The 20,062-nt window shown below is 37.4% G+C and overlaps 2 protein-coding genes across 3 annotated transcripts in view; both read left to right on the top strand.

The window, feature by feature from the left end:
- ncoa3 (nuclear receptor coactivator 3) overlaps positions 1–3,986 on the top strand; it is an 87,329-nt gene extending 83,343 nt beyond the window's left edge. Inside the window, exons 16-23 of the mRNA XM_055166090.1 lie at positions 188–287; positions 401–572; positions 663–989; positions 1,091–1,189; positions 1,317–1,545; positions 1,735–1,903; positions 1,989–2,163; positions 2,253–3,986. Of these exons, the coding sequence (XP_055022065.1) occupies positions 188–287; positions 401–572; positions 663–989; positions 1,091–1,189; positions 1,317–1,545; positions 1,735–1,903; positions 1,989–2,163; positions 2,253–2,264 (1,283 nt within the window). The 3' untranslated portion in view covers positions 2,265–3,986. The remainder of the gene's footprint in view (positions 1–187; positions 288–400; positions 573–662; positions 990–1,090; positions 1,190–1,316; positions 1,546–1,734; positions 1,904–1,988; positions 2,164–2,252) is intronic.
- Positions 3,987–4,879: 893 nt separating this feature from the next.
- The window catches only part of rbm38 (RNA binding motif protein 38), a 34,205-nt gene continuing 19,022 nt past the window's right edge, over positions 4,880–20,062 (top strand). Inside the window, exons 1-3 of one of the 2 annotated variants that reach the window (XM_020929832.2) lie at positions 4,880–5,294; positions 9,113–9,236; positions 14,190–14,244. In XM_020929832.2, the coding sequence (XP_020785491.1) occupies positions 5,079–5,294; positions 9,113–9,236; positions 14,190–14,244 (395 nt within the window). In that variant the 5' untranslated portion in view covers positions 4,880–5,078. Of the gene's footprint in view, positions 5,295–9,112; positions 9,237–14,186; positions 14,245–20,062 lie in introns of both variants that reach the window. The other variant, XM_020929831.2, reaches the window with a different exon arrangement.

The raw sequence follows: 20,062 nt of genomic DNA, 5'->3' as shown, positions 1-20,062 counted from the left end.
TCCTTCTGTCATTGTGTTAATTACAACTACATGGTTACCTTAACATGTTTGTTATGAAGCAAAGATTAGTTTTTACCCCATTGTAATTACCTCTGCAGCTATCAGACTCATATAAACTCATTAACCTTCCTGTGTTTTAGTAGTTTTAGTTTGTTCTTGTTTTCTGAAAACTTGTGTATTTGTTCAGGTGGATCTGGCGACATGGGAATGAGCCCCTTTAGCCAACAGGGGCAGCCCAGTCAATCCCCCTCATGGCCAGACTCTATGATGGGCATGGATGGTAATCGGTATGTCCATTTTATTTCATTAACCTGCCAACATGTTTACTAAATCACTTGTTTATGTTAAAATAATAATAATAATATAATAATGAATAATGGTAATGACTCTTTTGTAAAAGGCGTCCATTTGGAAACTCTTTGGACGATTTGCTGGTGCCTCCATCGACTAGCGAGGGTCAGAATGACGAGCGTTCGCTCCTGGACCAGCTTGACTCTCTGCTCAACAACACAGATGGCATTGCTCTGGAGGAGATAGACCGCGCCCTTGGCATCCCCGACCTGGTGAGCCAGGTAATGTGACTTTAGTAATCTCTGAAATATCTTTAACTGGCTGCAAGGACAAATTACAGTTTACTATGTGTTCTGTTGTTATCTTGTTAGAACCAGGGATCAGAACAGCCCCTTGAGCCTTTCCCTGGGCAGGATCCCGCCATGCTGCTGGAGCAGAAGTCCCTCTATGGCCAAGGCTATCCCGGGCCTCCTGCGATGCCGATGCAGTCCGGGTATGGAGGCAACCCTATGCAAGGCCAGTCACAACAGGGAGGTTTTGGCCCCATGCTCTCTCAGATGGGTCAGGGGGGAAGCTTCCCAGGGATGGGGGGCATGGGGGGCATGGGACACCCACGGGCAAACATGATGAGACCCAGAATGATGAGTGCCAACAAACCTATGAGGCTGCAGCTCCAGCAGAGGCTACAAGGCCAACAGGTGACAAATATACTCCACTTTACACTACAAACCATAAAGATAGCATATTATATCATGTTTTTTTTTTGTTTTTTTTTAAATACACTGTTTTATTTACACAGTTCATGAATCAGACACGACAGGGGATGGCCATAAAAATGGAGAACCCAGGGGGAAACCCGGGTATGAGGCCTGGTATGCAGCCGGGCATGGGAGGACAGGTGAGCCATTAGTTAAAGCTTTAAATCTATGTATTTCAGTTGATGATGTTAAAAAGGCCCAGCCCTGCCTCTTTATACAGTGTATTATGTGGTTAGTATAAAACTAACCTTTGTATGCCTGTTGCAGCCTGGGTTTGTGAACGCTCAGATGATGGCTCAGCGCAGCAGGGAGATGGTGTCTCTGCAAATGAAGAAGCAGAGGATGATGATGCTGATGCAGCAGCAGCAGGCTGCTGCAGCTGGGGGCTTTAGTCCTCCTCCAAATGTTACAGCCCCCGGTGGCATGGATAGCCCCATGGGGGGGCCGGGCATGGGCCAGCCAGGCCCACAGCAGTTTGGTTATGGGGGAAACTATGGTAGGTCGTTTGCTGCTCTCTGGTGGTCACTCTAGACAGTGCATCTTTTGTTATGACATCATGTTGAACCATGTTATGTAATTATAGTATTTATTATTTATCATATTATAATATACTTACTGCATAAGATATTATATGCTTTTATATTTGTTTGTGACAAGTCTTTAAATATTAAATATTTTCACACAGGGATGGGTCAGCAGCCAGATGCTTCATTTGGCCCCAATGGAAGTCCTCCTAACGCCATGATGGGAGGGCGCATGGGCCCTCAGAACCCCATGATGCAGCAGCAGAGCGGCCACATGTACCAGGGCCAAGACATGAAGGGCTGGGCTCAGGGAGGCATGGGGCGCAACAGGTGCACATCATCTAGAAAGCTATGAATATAAAAACATATGAAATGTAATAAGGTTTTTAATGATTTGATGTTTGTCCTTGGACAGCTCCTACCCTCAGCAGCAGTTTGCACCGCACGGTGGCCCAGGGCAGCAGCAGTACGGGGGGATGATGATGAATGGGGGCATGTCCTCTGGAGGGGCAGGGCACATGGGGCAGATGGGGGGACATATGGGCATGAACCCTATGGTCATGGGACGCATGCCAATGGGACCTGATCAGGTACCATCACATTTCTGAACATTCAAATTTGTACTGTACTTTTATTTGATGTCTAAATTATATTTTTTCATGTTTTTCTTTTGCTGTAGAAATATTGCTGAAAGACAGAAGCAGTCCAATCAGAGGTGACACATCTGCAGTACAGGACTGAAGTTCCCTCTGTTTGGAGGATGTTTGACTCAGTGGCCAGTAGAGGCAGTATTGCCACCAGAATAAAACTGTCTTAAAAGAAGCCTATACAATCACATCACAAATACACTGTGAGACATTTTCCTTCAAAAACTCGTGTCTCCTTTTACTAGGGGTGTGGCCTCAGCTAAAACACACCTTCTGTTGGACCAAACCAAGAGCGAACCCCGGGACATTGTTCATATTGTAAGGCTCTTGTCTGTGGAATGTACCACTCTTGTATCTATGGGTTTCCGCTGCAGTTGTACAGTTTGTGCAGTAACATGTTGTAGATTGTGACACACTGATGAATGTCATTACGCAGTAGCACATAGTTGTGTTCTTCAGCTGAAGTACAACTCAACCTATCGTTGGCTCCATGCACTTTAACACAAGGCCAACGCCTAAAGGATTGTGGCAATACAGAGGCCTTCTCCACAAACTCTGTGTAATGTATCTGTGTCTCCCTTTCAAACAGGCGCTGTCCATCGAAAGAGAGGATTTAACGTTTTTAGAGTGGGTAAAGGTAATAGATATGCTGTAGTCATAAAAGGATTATTGTAATACCAATGTTTAAATTAATTTATTTTACGTATTTGATAAAACATGTTGAAGTCAATCTGGGTACTTTAAAAATGAAATTGTGCAGACAAAATATGAAGACTAATCTGAAACAGTTCTATTTTGAATTAAGCACATTATAATGTTATAAAGAGTCTTCTGATACATCCTCTGATCTTATGGTACTGCAGTATTAAAATATGATGTCTTGTTTGGAGCGGTCATCTGTAAATAAGAATTGTATATACATGCTCAAAATGTATTATAAATATATATTATATAAATATAAATATATATATGCTTTTGTAGGTTGCATTCTGTTTTTGCACAGATTGCAAGGCTTGATATTTAAAAGTGTAATTTTTTATTCCATAGGTCAGCTTTTATTTTCAATACTTCAACCATTGGTGTGAACGGTTCTGCCTCCTATTGTAACCTGTCCAGAGCTATCCAAGCACTTTTTTAAATTATTGTTTCCTGTGCAGTCTTAGATACAGAGGTGCTAATGAGTCTCCAGGTGCTGGATCTGCGGCTTTCTTTCATTCATAAATATTCATTCATTTGAGTTAAGTCTGAAATGTTAAATGCTGGTTAACACAACACATGAACTACATCATATGTTAATGACATAAAACTTTGCCTTTTTCTGTCCTGAAGATATGCTCAACCCAAAGATCTTCATTTGCTTCTTGTAGATATGTTTAAACGTGCTTTTACTGTTGCACATAACTATATGAAATGTTAAAATGTCATTATATTTCCATTCATGTAGCATATAGTCTGGTTTTGCTCAGATGGCTAACTTGAGGACAGTTCAGTTTTGGTGCTGCTGAATGTGTCTAAGCTCAAAATGAGGTTGAATCATGTCATTGCATTACTGTTTAATAATAATACCTTTGTTTTTCTCCTCAGTTTCCTAAATACATCTGGAAATAATGTAAAACCAACCATTTTTGCTTTAAAACAAGTGCATTGTTGAATATAAAGAAGAGACTTCTGTGTAACATTTACAGGATTAAAATATGAATGCATTTTTCTTAACCCGTTCCTCGATGTTAATATCATTGTAAATATAAATTTATATTTAAACATTACATTGCCTGTGCATTATTTTATTATAATATTAATAATAATGATAATATAATATTATTGGATTTACCTATAACTTTATATGGTCATATCTGTGGGTCTTCTAAAAAGGATTCTAGACTGTCTGCAGCACATTTACTTCTCTATTATCATTTGCAGTCAGACATTTTGAAAATTATTTTCGTAGCCTGATCTAATCATGCATTTCAAAATGATGAAAAGTTACGATCGTTGCCATAGTGATGAACAATTTCAATCAGAACAATCCATCTCACAATACATTTCACATTTGAATGTGAAAAAGTCTTCCATATGTTGCATATTACAAGAAGCTGAAACCCACGAATAAGCTGTTATTACAAACATATAGCAACTCCTACTTAAGATTAAGAGTTGCGTTTTATTTCATAAACACATGTTTGAGCTACACTTTATTATTAGTCTGTCTACATTTCCAAAGCTCAAAATGATCTGTTCCACCTTGTGCTGTCATGAAGTGGTAGTTTTCAAGTTAACAGCTACTTTTTTAGCTTTAGTTTAGTGGAGACAATTCCACCACTGAAATCATTCACATGATTCTAGTGAAGGTGTATGAAATTTAAAAATAGAGTGGAACACTTCCTGCATTACTGCATGACATCACAAGGTGCAACAGTGTTTTCTGTTTGAGCGAAGAACTCAGCCTAATTATGCAGAGTTTGTGTGTTAAACATGTGTGAATGAAACTAAATACAATTCACGGTATGTTTCTATCTATCGTTTATTAAATTACTACTTTGAATTACCAGAGTTGACTTCTTGTGAATAGCATTTGACTGTAGATAAGGGAGGAGCTGGAGGCGGGAGGCACCAATAAAAACAGACGCACCGCGGCTCCATTGGATCAGGGGGGCACAAGACGCGCCTACCCGAGCCGAGAGACTTCGCTTTGTCCGGAACAGGAGACAAGAGACTACAAGACACCTGTCAGAAGGCTGCATATCTTACACCAGCGTGCCCCGGGACTGCCAATTCAACTGCCATGGACGCACGGTCGCTATAGCGGTCCACATTTCTCTCGTGCTCTCGTCTTCAGCAGTCCTACCCTCTTCATCTGCATGTCTACTCCGCTGGGTCAACTCGCAGGTCTTCCCTTAGAAATAATGCACTCCATCAACGAAAAAGACACTACTTACACCAAAATATTCGTCGGTGGACTACCTTACCATACGAACGACGCTTCGCTTAGGAAATATTTTGAGACTTTTGGAGATATTGACGAAGCAGTGGTTATAACAGACAAGCAGACGGGCAAGTCCAGAGGATATGGATTTGTAAGTAAACTTTGAATGCAACTTTTGATGTAACGCATAGAAATTAAACTCTTCAACGAATTACGCGCAGATCTCGTGTTTCAATCTTTGCGCAGTTAGAACCTTAACTTAATATAGTAGATTTGTCAATTTATTTTGCGCCCATTTTAGAGTGTCGTGTGGTGGGTGTCACATGCTAGTTTATGGTCTCTTAAGTGTGTCATCAATTAACCCAGTAACACATATTCGACTCACAGGGGGAATTTGTTTCAAGTTAAGACCGATCCGTGTACGTTTATGAGCGTAATCTTGGCCACAGAGGTGTGACGTGCACTGCGCTGTGAGATAAGACACTGCACTATACTGAACTTTCTGACCCCCTCCTCTGCCATAGTGGGGCCTTATACAATTACAGTCTGTCATTTTGGTCCTAGTTTAATCCTGGATCAGTTTTGGGCCTGGTTTTGACGAGGTAAAATTTTGGCCTAGCTTTGTTTTTCAGATTTTCTGTGCTACAGATTTGATTTTGTAGGTTCAGGTCCTGGTTAACTAAATCCTTAGTCTTGGTTTAATCCTGGTTTAGTCTGTAATTACACCTCTATAAAGTCTTGGTTCAGTTCTGGTTTATTACAGTAATGCAGCTGTGCAGTAACCCCCTCTGACTACCAATCATTCACACACATTCATACACAGACAAGGTGGATGAAGTGTCTTGCCTTAGGACACAACAACAATATGTACAGAGCCACTGCCACTTCACTGTAGCACCTGGCCAGTTTAGTGCTAGGTTTATTGTGTTTATATTTACATTAAACATAATTAAAAACTGACCTGAATGCCTCTGAGCCCTCAACCATAATAAGGCGGGTACAGTTACAGAATTGGACGATGACTAGAAAACACGAATTACTGTTGTGGTTTTTGCATGAAAACCAATGAGCCGAGACAAACGGAATGTTCCAGTTGTTGTGCGCTGTGGGACCACTTGCTCACTTCATCCCTGACTGCCCTAAGCGGTCTATATTACCCCCAGGACTGAAAACAATGTTACTAAACTATTATGCGTATATTATTATTACTAAGTATTTTAGTGATCCATAGACCTGATGTCCCGCTTTCAGATATAGGTGGAGGACTATTGACTTGGCTCATTGTCGGGCTGTGCAATTAATCAAATTTTAATTAAACCAAGATGAAATTGTTAATGGCTTTGGAGGAGAGTTCAGACTTTGGTGGAATATATTTAGCTATTTGAAGTTGCAATGATTACATTTCTTGTTTATCTTCATGAAATTAATGCTGAAAGCCATTTTATTTGTACTGAATAAGAAAAAAAAAATTCTTATTTTATTTATTTCTAAAGGGACAGTACATATTAATGAACATAAAAAATGTAAATATGTAAAGATTATAGCCAACGTGGCTAATTTCCATCTTCAGTCCCTCGGCAGGTTGATGTAAAATCATCTATAGGACGAGGAAAAGTACAGCAACAATCACACAAAAGTACACAACACCAGCACACTTACTATACACACAATTAGTTTCAAACAGTTCATTTGAAGTTCAAAGTCAGACGTTTAAGAATTAAGTCAAGAGTTAAACCAACAACTCCTCAAAATAAAAGAAAATATAAATTGGTTAAACATGGTGACATATTTGACCATATAAAAATGTTGATTTATAAATATTAGGGAAAAAGCTGTGATGAACTTTTTGCCATGTTGTCTTGCCCTTAATAGCCATATATAGTCCTTGTTGACAGTATTTTTTATTGGGGACATTTGGTTATTTGGGGTCAGTATTTATCGTAGTACTTTGTCTATGCAGTAGTGGAAAACTTTTGTTATATTTTTGTTCTATGATAAGATTTAAGCCATAAAAGGTTTCATTCATCTTCTATGACTCATTACAGATGCAAACTAAGTACAAAAGTGTTTCATTCTGCTGTTGATTTACTGCAGCTCATGATTTAAATTTTTAACAATATTGTAGATATAGAATTTTTTCTGTGTTTTAAATTTGCTCTTGGGTTTCAGTATTATCGTTTATCATCTATATTTTCTTCAGCAATATGTTGTACTTCAAATTTTGTTATCATGACAGACCTAGCCATATGTACATTTGCACATAAAAGTCTGTTATAATTCATTAACCACAGATAACATTAAATTACACTGTAAAAGAGCGATGTGAACCCAGCTGTAGTCATGACTGGAGCTTGCATAGCTTTGAATGTGTGTGTTTTAACCTTGCCTTGCATCTACCCACTCCATGGATCACTCCCTGAAGGCAGGTCAACAAGAATCCTGTGTATCTTCTTTGGCAGCCCAATATGACAGGAAGAAATACAACCTGCCTCCCACACAGCCGCCCACATAGGACTGCTAAAACAAGTCTACTACCATCAGTCACAATCATTCTTGTGAAAATGTTGAGAGTGGGGAACAGTTACTCCCTGTACATGGGTTTCAGACTGATGAGAAATTAGGGCTGTTACCATAGTGACTAACCATTTAAAGGTCCTATATTACACAAACTTGATTCTTGTGAACTCTGAGCCATCTGCTGTTACTTCATCAAAAAACATACCTGGAGTTGTGTTTTGTTTCAGTCACATAGTAATTTGAGTAATCCTTTATTATTAGTCTGTCTACATCTCCAAAGCTCAGAATGCTCTGTTCCACCTTGTGATGTCATGAAGCGGTAATTTTCAAGTTAACAACTACCTTTTGCCTTTAGTTTAATAGAGATTGGCCAGTCAAGGTCTTAAATTATCCAAATAATTCCAGTAAAGGTGTATGGAGTTAAAAAAAAAAAAAACACAGTAGATCACTTCCTGGTGGAACAGTGTCTTCAAGGGATTATTGTTTATAAAATGTAGCTCAACACAATGTTATTTTATAGTTATTGCAACAACATTGCATTACCTTACTCTATTACTGAAACCATATAAAGTAAGAACAGCACAGTGCAAATCTTACATATATTGTATACCAATTTCTCCTTTTTGGCATCTGACTGCTGCACATTATAATCCAGGTCATGGCTACAGTCTAGAGTTACATAAAATTTAGCAAATTGAATCGAAATTGCAGTTTGAGTTGGTGCAGCCATGAAATCACAAAGGCTGTAATTATTTAGATAATACAATATTCTCTGCAAAAAACTAAATATCATGTTTTTTATAGAAAATCTTGTACCTGTAGATTTAAACCTCTACAACAAATTTTGAAATTTGGAAGTTTGGAAATGCATGAAATTCTGGTATTAGTCTAGAACACTCTAGGAGTTGTTTACAGTGTGCACTCTGAACAGAATCCTTCTTTCTGAACATATGTTGCAAATCTAATCACAGTTAGGGATCCAGCTTTTTCAGTTCCAATACAAATTCCGATACTATGGCTTTAAGTATCTGTTTATAGTGCAGAGACTGAGCATAGCATTTTTTTCCTTTAAACCAAAAATAAAATATGTGTTATGAAGCTGTTATGTATTTTCAAATGACAACAGAACAACTTTGTATAAATAAAAGTTCATACATTGTGACACTGGGTCAACTACAACCAGTAAATAGTCTTATTACATTTTTATGTCCAACTTGGATATTGGGTGAATCGATATTTAGAAGTCAATATACAGTCCAGCAAATTTTTCAGTATCGGCACATCCAATACCAATGTCATATCAGTGCATCCTTAATCATAACTGCAATACTTATCTGAAAAAAAAACTTTTTTTTTTTCCTGTATTCTGCCTACTCCAGTCTAAGCAGACACTTCTTTCCACTCCCACTCTCCAGTTTGATGGTCCCTACAGTGTTGTGTTCCCATCCACAGGTGACCATGGTGGACAGAGGAGCAGCAGAGCGAGCCTGCAAAGATGCAAACCCAATCATTGATGGAAGAAAAGCCAATGTGAACCTGGCCTACCTGGGAGCCAAACCACGAGCTCCACAGACAAGTAGGGCTGAAGTCATATATCATTCTTGTTCAAAGCATTTATGTGTGAGTGGGCGAGTATTCACACTGTGGAGACTTTGTATTCATGGTCCCATGAAGAGGACCTTTTGTGTGAATCAACAAACCAGTTCCCATAAAGTGAATCCTTCAATATTAGATCAGCAGCATTGTTTTAAAGGTGCACTGTGCAACTTTTCTGGTGGACGGTTTGCTACTTTGCTTGTCTCCATGGAGATGTTATTGCTTTTCCTGGAATGTTCCATGGTATGACATTAGTCACAATGTTTTTATTGCTCAAAAATACAATAATTCCTTCTGTGAATAGGGACGACTCTCCACAGATCTGAATTTTAATGTAATGTAGAGCTATAACCTGCTTGTTTCCCCGTGATAGATAGATTTAATCTATACTGTAGAACATTCTAGACAAAGCAATAACATTTCCATAGAGACGCCACTAGAAATGTTACCCAGTGCACCTTTACGTTAAGCTATGGTTTAGTTCTAAAAAGCAAACAGATTTTCTTGGTTCTGGATGATTTTGATCTATATTAAACCACATTATAATGTTTTTTCTGAAACTACTGTTATCACAATACTAAGGAACTGACTTAAGACTAATTCCGATACCATGATGATAAGAACAAAAAACACCACATGATCTTGTGGTTTTAAATCTGTGTAATCCCTCAGTCATCCAGGTATTTTCCATAGAGGTCTGTGACTGTGCTTCTATAGTCTACTTGTTTTGATACAGCTCAAGATCATTCTAAAGCTATTCAGGAAAGGTTAATTTCTGTCCTGTGAATGTGACTTTTTTAGTATCGATACTTGCTCAAATGAGTATCTAGTTTCAGTACTAGTACTGATAAGTATCTAACGTTCTATATTTCTGTCAACCCTAACCTTACTCAAACTGTATCAAAATATTGTCCATGCTTTGTGAATGAATTGCACAGTTAAATATAGAACTGCATTGTTATATATTTCCACTCATCCGTTGCTAAATGCTTATTTTCACTATACATTCTGCCTCTGTGCTTCCTGCTCAGGTTCATGTGTTTCATGTGTATTTGTTTGACTGTAGCTGGTAGACTCCCCCTCTCTCCTCATGTTTATACAGCAAACTGGCTCTGAAATGCTGCCGTGTAGGTGTGATTGACAAATAGCCATGCCAACAGTAGCTAGGGAAGTGGATTGAAACTCTAGAAGGGACATATGTGGTATAGCAGCCATCTTGTTACTGTAAAAGAAGTTAGACTAAAAATGGCAAAATAACAAATAAGGACTGAGGTTAAATTAATAGCTAAACATTTACTGGGAAATAGACTCTAACCTCACAGCTAGCGTCACTAGTTCCTGCCCAATTTTATCTCAATGTGGTTTTTACCAAGTCGTGCTTAAAATGAGTAAATATATAAAGATAAGGCATTGAACAGGATGTCACTGGCAACATGTTAAAAAGCACACAGTTCAAAAGAATACTTAAGCCTCTTCTGTGTTTAGAAAGAGATATGTTTGTGTCTCAGTGTTAATGCTAAATTAAGGCATGATAAATATTACAGCCATACTACAAACTGAAGTAGGCCTATACATATAAAAATAATTAGATAGAGGGATGTAACAATAACCGAAATATCATGATATTGTATCGTCAAAAGTCTCACAATAATATCGTGGACTGTCACAATATATCCTTTGTTTAAATGTATGTTTTTATAGTAGCAACAGCTTATGAACATCAGAAACTACATATCCCATGATTCATTTCAGTGCAGACAACATGAAGAAATATGTTTTTTACTTGAATTCTTGAGATTATGATGGTAATAATTCACACCAAAATCTTGTCAAGGTATTTTAAAAGCAAAAAAGTGTCCCATCTTTAATTATTAGCCTCTTCAAAATATCGTAGTAAATATCATACCGAGATGTGTAGTTCCCTCTGTCTTTTTTTGGCTATTGCACCATAACTCTTATTTTATGCAAAGAGACTTGTAATTCGTTGATGATACGATATCACAATATCTCAGTTATTGTTACAGCCTTAATTTCAGTAATATGTAATGCTATCATCCAGGGATCCATGGGTTTCCAACAGTTGCCAATGCAATTAAGCAAATTCAATCAAGATGTAATATGTTTTTAATGGACAAAAGTCCTTCATAGTCACTGAAACCCATGATTTCCTTACTCTATTTGGAAACAGCTGTTGTCTGTTTTATTGTAATATCTCCACAAAAAGGAATATGCAACAAATAAATCTTTAAAATGATTTCTACATGTTTCTATTCCCATGTTCCTATTCTATTTCAGATCTCTGTTTATAGATGCCATTTTGAGCACCATTCAAAAGATTTAATCATTTTTTTTGAATCATTAATTGCCGTGACAACTGCATTCATTTTCAACTCTCTGAAACCCATGGATAGTCACGACATGAGGTTTGATTGATGTTAGTTACTGCAGGTTACCAATCACTGTCTCCTCTTGAGTTTTTTTCCCTCTCTTTGACCACAACTGTGTCCTTATTTGCCTTGGCCACTGCCACACAGCTCCCCTCAAAACTGGCAGTGGACTAGAGATGGCAGTGCTTGGTATTTGGTTATTGTGTGTGAGGATTGCAGGAGCACGAAGCAAATAAGATGTGAGAGAAAGAGAGGAGGGACTGTTAAGAGCAGGAAGCAGAGTGTCTGTCAGGGCTGAGGTGCTGTTGGCAGGAAAATGTACTCTTCAAGACGAAGGAGGAGGGAGATAAAGAGGGGTTAGGCCTGTGTAATACTAAGTGTAGCTGTATCACAATATTGGCTACTACATTTTTAAAACAAGAATTCACTTAGCTGCATTATACATGATCCACTGCTTATTCATGCAGCTGTAGAGGTGGGAGAAAATTCATAAATATTGCAATTGTTGTTTTGGAAATATGTAAAATTTGAAGATTTAATAGTAAGTATATCATTAATAAAACATATATATAACACAAACTTTTTGTGTAAAATTTAGAGAAAGAGCATAACCACATAGTCTCACTAACAATTGCAAGCACAGCACATGAAGCGTATTGCTCAAGGACACAAGGTGGTGACAGGAGTATACTATCATAAATGCTAATGACTTGAGAAAATGGGTTGAAATTTTGTTTGGGCCACAAGTTTTCTGGTGGAGGGTCTGAAACTTTTATTATTCGATGGAGATTGTTTATCTTGGAATGGCATAGGATACCTGCAACTGAATCCAATGCAAGAAAGATCAGTTTAAAACAGCAATGTGGAATATTCCAGGCAAATCAATTGCTTTTCTGTAAAGCAAGCTGTTGGCAGACCCTCCACCAGAAAACTTACATAGACCTTCACTGCATTGAACTTTCATTTTACTAAAACACAGTTAAGACCATTACATTTAATATTTTACAAAAAGCTTTAAAATTTTTCCCTCAGTCAGTTTGGCCATTTAAAAATTTTCTTAAAAATTTCACTACCTGGTTGGAAATTATGACATCACACTAGGGGATTCCAACTTTTGCAACCATGCTGTAAGTAGGCTTCTCTGATGTGCACCGAAATTATTATTTAGCAAATAAAATTACAAAAAAACTAAATAGGAAATAATGTTTAAAGTTTCAGAAAAAAAAGTGTTGAGTAATAGTAATAGTGCTGAATAGGTAGTATCAGATACTATCCCATCAAATTAAGTGAAAATTAGAGAAACATCATTCTCACTTTAAACTAATGTAATGTTTAGCCCTTGTTTACTTCTTTAGGTCTAGTATTTATTCCATGCCGATTCATATTTGCATTGGTTTGTCCTGGTTTATCATATTGCGTTTTCGATAACAGTCTCATTAGGAGTATATGCCTGTGCATACAGTACACTGTACACATGGAGTCACGCGGGCTCACAGATGTTTGCAGTGGTGTGTGTTCACTGGCACAGATGGAGCTGGAGTATGAGCGTGCCACAGCTCCACATATAAAGATCATGAGGAGATTCAAACAGGCAGAGACAGAAGAGGCCGTATGAGCTCTGTCCTTGTCCTCGTCTCCTCTCCTCGTCTCCTCTTCTTGACTCCTCCGGCTTCTGAGCTAAAATAAAATATCTTTCCTCACTATACTGTAACTTCAGGCACTTAGACTTCAGTCTTCAGGATAAAGGCTATAGTTTGTGAAAGGGCAAGTGAAGCCTTGGGAGAAAATTGATTTCTTTTCAAGTCTGTAGAACTGTTGGACTAGTTACTCACTTAAAGGGTTAGAATGTAAGATTTTGACTTTTTATTTTATAAATAATATTATTTTATAGCTCTTACTGACAATTCTAATGCCAGTCTATTCTTAATTATAAAACCATCATTTGGTGTTTTGGTTCTGAAGATGACTATGCAGTCAGAAAGCAGAACATGAGTTGCCAGCTTCAATGCTGAAATCCAGTTGGCTTAAACCTAAACTGCCTCTCTCTGCTCTGAATGGTCACTACCTAATGCCCAGCACATGCAGCCAATCATGAATCAGTGCTAGTGCAGCCTCTGCAGCTCAGTGAGGGAATTCTAGAGGTTCTGAGGTTCACATGAGGCATAGCCTGTCCGTATACAGAGAATGAGAAAAAAATGTATTTGTTGTCACTGTAGAAATGTTTAACATTATCCAAGAGATAAAAAAGAATATTTGATAGTAGAAGTAGCAGGAGGTGTGGTGGGAGTATTTGTCTTGTTTGAAATGTCTCCTTTATGGGCCAAATAAGAGTTGTCTTTTGTAAGTTCCCTTATCAAAATTGACATTGCAATGAATTGTTTTACTGATTATATGAAAATGATATATAATGATTCAAAGAGCAGCATTTGATGTGTATTTGTATTAGATATATAGAGTTTGATAAGAAATGTACTTGTGATCTGACTGAAGAAATCCAAACTCCCTCCTCACCTTCTCTTGTCTTTTGTGTTTTATTTCTGAAGCAGGTCTCTCTGTTGGAGTGCAGCAGATTCATCCTTCGTGGGCTCAAAGACAATACGGGTAACACACAAAATATGCAATAACCTTCTCATCCAGAGCAGAATCTTGCAAATACTGAGGTTTCATTTTAGTCCTAGTTTGCACATTTACATTCAGGTCTTGTTTAGTCCTTTTTAATTAAGTTTATAGTTTAGGTTGAATTTAGCCTGTCCTGGTTTATATCCTAAAAGATGTGTAACTTTTCTCATGGGGGATCTGCAGTTCTCCATGGAGAGGTTATTGTTATGTTCCACAGTGACATTTAACATCAATAATATGCATTCTTACTGTGAGACCTTTCTTTCCTGGTTTAGGTTTTGACAATGCTTCAGTACCTCTAGGTTTGGTCTGGATCAAGAAAAAGTTCAGATTCAGATTTAGTTCTGGTTGATGCTTTACCTGCCCTCGTTTTTTTTTAAAGTCTAGTCCTAATGTAGACTTGGCTTGGTCTTGTTCTAGTTCTGGTTGAGTCCCTGTCTAGTCCAGGTTTAGTTCTGTATTTAGTCCCAGTTAGTTGTGTTGTGTACAAGAGAAAACTCCCTCAGTCCTGGTTCAGCCCTGGACTCTCTGGTTTCTGCCTCTTTGCCAGTATCAGCTCCGTGTTGTTTGTTAATTATCTGCAATTTCTCCATTTGATTTGGCTTCCTCTTTCTGCTCTGTTACACCATGCTTCTAAATTTTCACTCATGAATAATCAGTCTGAGGCACAAAGGCATGTAGTGACTGCATTCACTACACAGGCCCTGTACAGCACCTCACATGATCGATGACAAGATAAAGAATTTTACATTATAATTATGAGAATGTTTGAGCTGTTTCCAACCAGACGATGAGACAATAATTACTCTTCCACTTTCCGTCATTAACATTCCCTGGGGGTGTGAAGCTTACTGAAAGCACTACTCTGTCTGAAGCTCTGTTATTCAAGTTAGAATTAATCTGATCTTTATTTTAAAACAGTCTGACCAGAAAAAGCTGACTTGGTTGAAAAAAAGGTATGCGTAAGTCCAATTGTATTTCCTGAAGCTCATGATCAAAGTTAACATTACTATTATATTGCAGTTAACATCTACTAAAACATAAATGGCAAATATAGTAGAGTTTCTAGAATCTGATTATGTTTTGGAGGGGTCTATAACACTCTGTGGGAGATTCATTGTTTTTGCAAGAAGATCCACAAAAACGTATCATTATTTGGTAAAAAAAATTGGCTCCACAAACTTGCAATATTACTCTTAATGCTCAACGTGCTCTCAAAACAATCTGAACAGAAAAAGCTGACTTGTTTGAAACTACAACAAGTGAGATGATTTGTGCGTTTAACAAGTCTCCTGCACGTAACATAAATTTTTTATTTTTTTTTCCAGTCATGGTCACCTTTTTGTTGGAAATAAAACACCTAAACAGCACCATGAATGCTCGTATTGATCAAAGGCTCCTGAAAATTGTTTGTGTTGTTTAAATCTTGATTTTTCAAACTGTGTAAAAACTGTTTTGTCTGTGTTTGCTGTGTGCTTTGTGTCACCGTGGTAACTATTAAACATTTCATCAACAGAGATATATGTGGAACAACTCCGGGGTGATGTCACTGCAAAGTTTCAATAGCAAAAAATACTGGTGACATATACATCGGTAACAGTAATTGTAAGCATTCAGTGGCAACAACTCCATTCCTTGGCCTTTAGGTTCAATTAACATGACATCAAACAAAATGACTCTAAACTGAAATAATGCTTTTCTAACCAGAGGCTGCACAGTCATTCACAGAGTGGCTCTAAATCCCTAAATCATTTTGTTGAATATGTTGCAATAATTACCCATGAATGTGTGTATTGTGGTACACTAATTATAGAGGCTATGACTTCATTCATTCAAATTAGCAAAGCCACAACAACCCCCCCCGAAAAACGAGTTATACTGGAGCATTGAGTGTCCTTGTATGGTCTTACACATGTAGTCTAAATTTGATGTAAAAGTCACAGAAATAGTTCACTAACACTGAGTTTCATGTGATAAATTAATACACAGAATTGTACTAATAATGAATGGTATACAGTGTTAGTATTTATACAACTGCACCACAAAATGGACATTCAGCTCCTAGGCTGACAAGTCTGGAGTATTTTGTAAGATGAAACCCATCACCAGGGCTAAACCAAGACTAAGCCGGGGCATAGTCAGGCCTTAAATAGGGCTAGAAATAGTGTCCTTGTTGTTATCATCTTCATCATCCACTTGCTTTTTTGTGGTGTAAGTGATCAGGGGGCATATGCACAGATTGGCAGTAGTTAGTTATTTCAGTCTATTGATACTTTGCAGTATCATCATACTGGGGGTGGGTGTTCAGCATGGATATCTGTGGAGGAGATTACCATGGTGACACAATGTACACATTAGCAAATACTGCCAAAAAGGTTTTAAGACCATCTGAAAACTCAAGAAAAAATACAAAATGGATTTAAACAACACATTTTCAGGAACCTGGCTGTGATGAGTATAAGCATTTATGGACCTGTTTCGATGTTTGATTTTCAGTGTGAGAGACTTGTTTAACAGCACAAATCAGCTCACCTGTTGTAGTTAGTCAGTCAAGTCAGTGCTTTATGGTCAGATTGTGTTAAAATAAAACTCAGAAGTCTAATTTGAGCAACAGATCTTCAGACAGAGCAGTGCCTTCAGTTAACATCACACCCTCAGTTAATGAATGTTAATGACATCAGCTGCAAAGTATCAATACCTCAACCCTTCTGTAACTATAGAAGCAGTTTACCACCACTGAGTGTGGAGTGAAAAAATGAAGCCTATTGTCGCGCTTTGAGAGGCTTGTCAAACTTTTAAAACACAACAGAATCCATTATTATGATTATGATTATTATGAACCACACACTACACTCTATTGTCTGTGAACACATCTCCTCATAATGGCCCAGACAGTGTAGTTTCAGTGTTGTCTGTATGCTGTTGACTCTTGTACAGTAGAAATGTGTGGGAGGAAGGTATGAGTAAGTCCCATTGTTTTTCCTGAAGATGTTTTATTCTATGACAAAGTTAACCATATCATTATATTGCATTTAACATCTATTAAAACATAAATTACAAATGTAATAGATTTTGTACATAATAGTCTCTAGAATCTGTTTATGTTATGCAGGGGCCTATAACACTCTATGGGAGTTTCATTGTTTTTTTTTCCAGAAGGATCTCTAAAAACCTATCATTATTTGTTAAAAATTGGCTACACAAACTTGCAATATTACTCTTATTGCTCAAGGTCAGTTCAAATGACAGTCATCACATCTTTGTGGTTGAATAATGATACCATTTTCTGTGGCAACTGTGAGGAAATCATTTCACTTTTGTTTATTTAAGATGACAGAGAAAATGTTGAAATCTCTGCCAGTTTTAGTTTCATGCTATTACAGAGAGATTAACCATAAGCCAGTTCAACAAATCTACAATCTGACAGTCACATAGCAAATTCCACCATAGAAGATTGACCTGTCGTCCAGCTCAGTTTGAAACTGTAGCAATTTTGATTATTGATACTTTGCAGTGACATCATGCTGGGGGTGTTTTGCATGTATCTCTATGGTGGAATGTTTAGTAGTTACCATGGAGACACAATGCACACATTAGCAAAGACTGTTAAAAAAGTTTTAACATATTGATTCAAAAAGCACATTTTCAGGAGCCTGTGATCAATATGAGCATTCACAGTCCTGTTAAGGAGTTTGATTTTTAACAAAAAGGTGACAGTGACGTGAGAGACTTGTCTAACAGCATACCAGCTCTTTCTGGTTAGATTGTGTTAAAATAAAGATTAGATTGCAGTTGCAGTACTGGAGAAGTAAAACAGGTATCAAATTGGATCTTTACTGAACAGTTTTCGATTGCACTGTTGTAGCAGTGGTCCTGTAGTTTGAGTGTATACACAGGAAGACTCAGGTGGTGACTCAGTCTAAGCACAGAGCTGATCCACTCTGTTACTGATGAACCCTCTTGTGGTGAGTGTGAGTGCTTTTCACACGATTCTGGCCTGACTCACAGTTTTAGAGCTGCAGATAAAGTGTTGTTCAGCTCGCTCATGGCAAAGAGGAGTCTCTGCTGACATTTAGGGCTGTACCATGACTCAGGAGGGAGAGCCAATCTAGAAATGACAGTCCCTTATTCAGTCACATTTTTACAAGTCAGATAATTGGAGTAATCAGATAACTAATAATTAATCTGACAAGTGGAATATGTTCTATAATAAACCAAAAATGGTGTTCATGTTCATGGATTTGTAGAGTAAAAGTGGTTATTTTATAATAATCTGTATTTTAATTGATACATTAGTTATACTGTAGTTTGTCTTGTGGCTGAAATGTGAACTATCAGATTACTCTGATTGCAACTAATGAATTGAAGTTAAGGATGTGAGACACAGTTTTTATTCATTGCTGAAAATAATTGGTACATCATGAGTGGCGGAAAGTTGTCATCAGAAACCCAACATATTGATGGCCTATTGGTCAATACTAAAACAACAGAGAGACTTGGTTATAAAGTATATGGGTGCATTCACACTTGTACTGGTTTTGCTCTGGTTAGTGCTGATGTAGAGATTTTATTGATCTTTAAATCCTATATTACACAAAATGGACTTGGGAGGTTTTAGCCATGCTATAATACAGTTTACCTTCTCAAAAATACCTGGGGTTGTGTTTTGTTTCATTCACACATTTGAATAATGCTGTTTTATTGGTCTGTCATTTCCAAAATTTTCAAAAAAATCTTTGTTCCACATTGCAAGGAGGAATAGGCTGTTTTTAGTTGAGAGAAGCTTCAAACTTAGTGTATTCAATGCATGTGCATGTAATATAGAAATATTTTTAAAATCCTACAGTGAATATTTTCTTATTTAAAACAAGTTTTACTCAGAATGTTCCAAGTTAAAGCTTTAAATATTTTACAAGCTCTCTTGGTCTTGTACAGATTCCTCAGCTGTCTGACAACTCTGAAAAGGCTGAAAAGTCCATTAAAAGCCTCACTCGTTCTGTGCTATTAATATTGCAGACCTCAATTTGTGAATGAGTGATGAGGGAATCAGATCTGACCCAGAGACTGTGAATGAGAGATGATCTCCACAGTGCTTAGAGAAAGGAGACAGAGTTCATGTTATGTGGGTTTTTAATAGTTTTGGGCGCTTTTGCATTGCTTTTATTAAAATATTTAAGATCAAATGTGTGAAATAACCCTTTCTAGCATTTTCACTTTCAGTTTGAATGTTTGTATTAGCTGTTGGCAAGGAGCACTTCCTGATTTCAACTGCCACTTGGAGACTTGAAATGATCTGATTTGTCTATGAAGTTTATATTGTATGCCCTTTAGTATCTATTAGTATCGATACTTTTGACAACCCTACTCAGATCTGTTGCTACTATCAGAGTAGGGCAGTACAGAGAATAAATACTATTATTTGCTATTTTACTTGTGTTCTTAAATTAATCGTTCATCTAGGTTTAATCCTGATTTAGTGTTAGTTTAACCTTGGTGTCACCTAGGTTTAGGTTAGTCCTCATGAAGTCTTCCATTGATATGCTCCTACTTAAGGCCTTGGTGTGTGTTTAGTCCTGGATTGGTGAAAACTTTGTATAGTCCTGCCTTGGTTTAGTCCCTATTAAGTCTTTCATTAGTTTCAGTATGGTATTTGCCAAAAGATACGAAATACCATACCAAAGATTAATTTCTGTCCTGTGAATGTGACTATTTTATTATCGATACTTGCTCAAATAAGTATCTAGTTTCAATGCTAGTTTTACTATCGATTAGTATCTGATTTTCTATACAGTTGACAACC

Source organism: Boleophthalmus pectinirostris, unplaced genomic scaffold (assembly GCF_026225935.1).
Source record: "Boleophthalmus pectinirostris isolate CB_2022bp ecotype Guang Dong unplaced genomic scaffold, ASM2622593v1 HiC_scaffold_8, whole genome shotgun sequence".
NCBI lineage: Eukaryota > Metazoa > Chordata > Actinopteri > Gobiiformes > Gobiidae > Boleophthalmus > Boleophthalmus pectinirostris.
The sequence above is the reverse complement of the archived record's forward strand: the minus strand, read 5'-3'. Positions and strand labels throughout refer to the sequence as shown.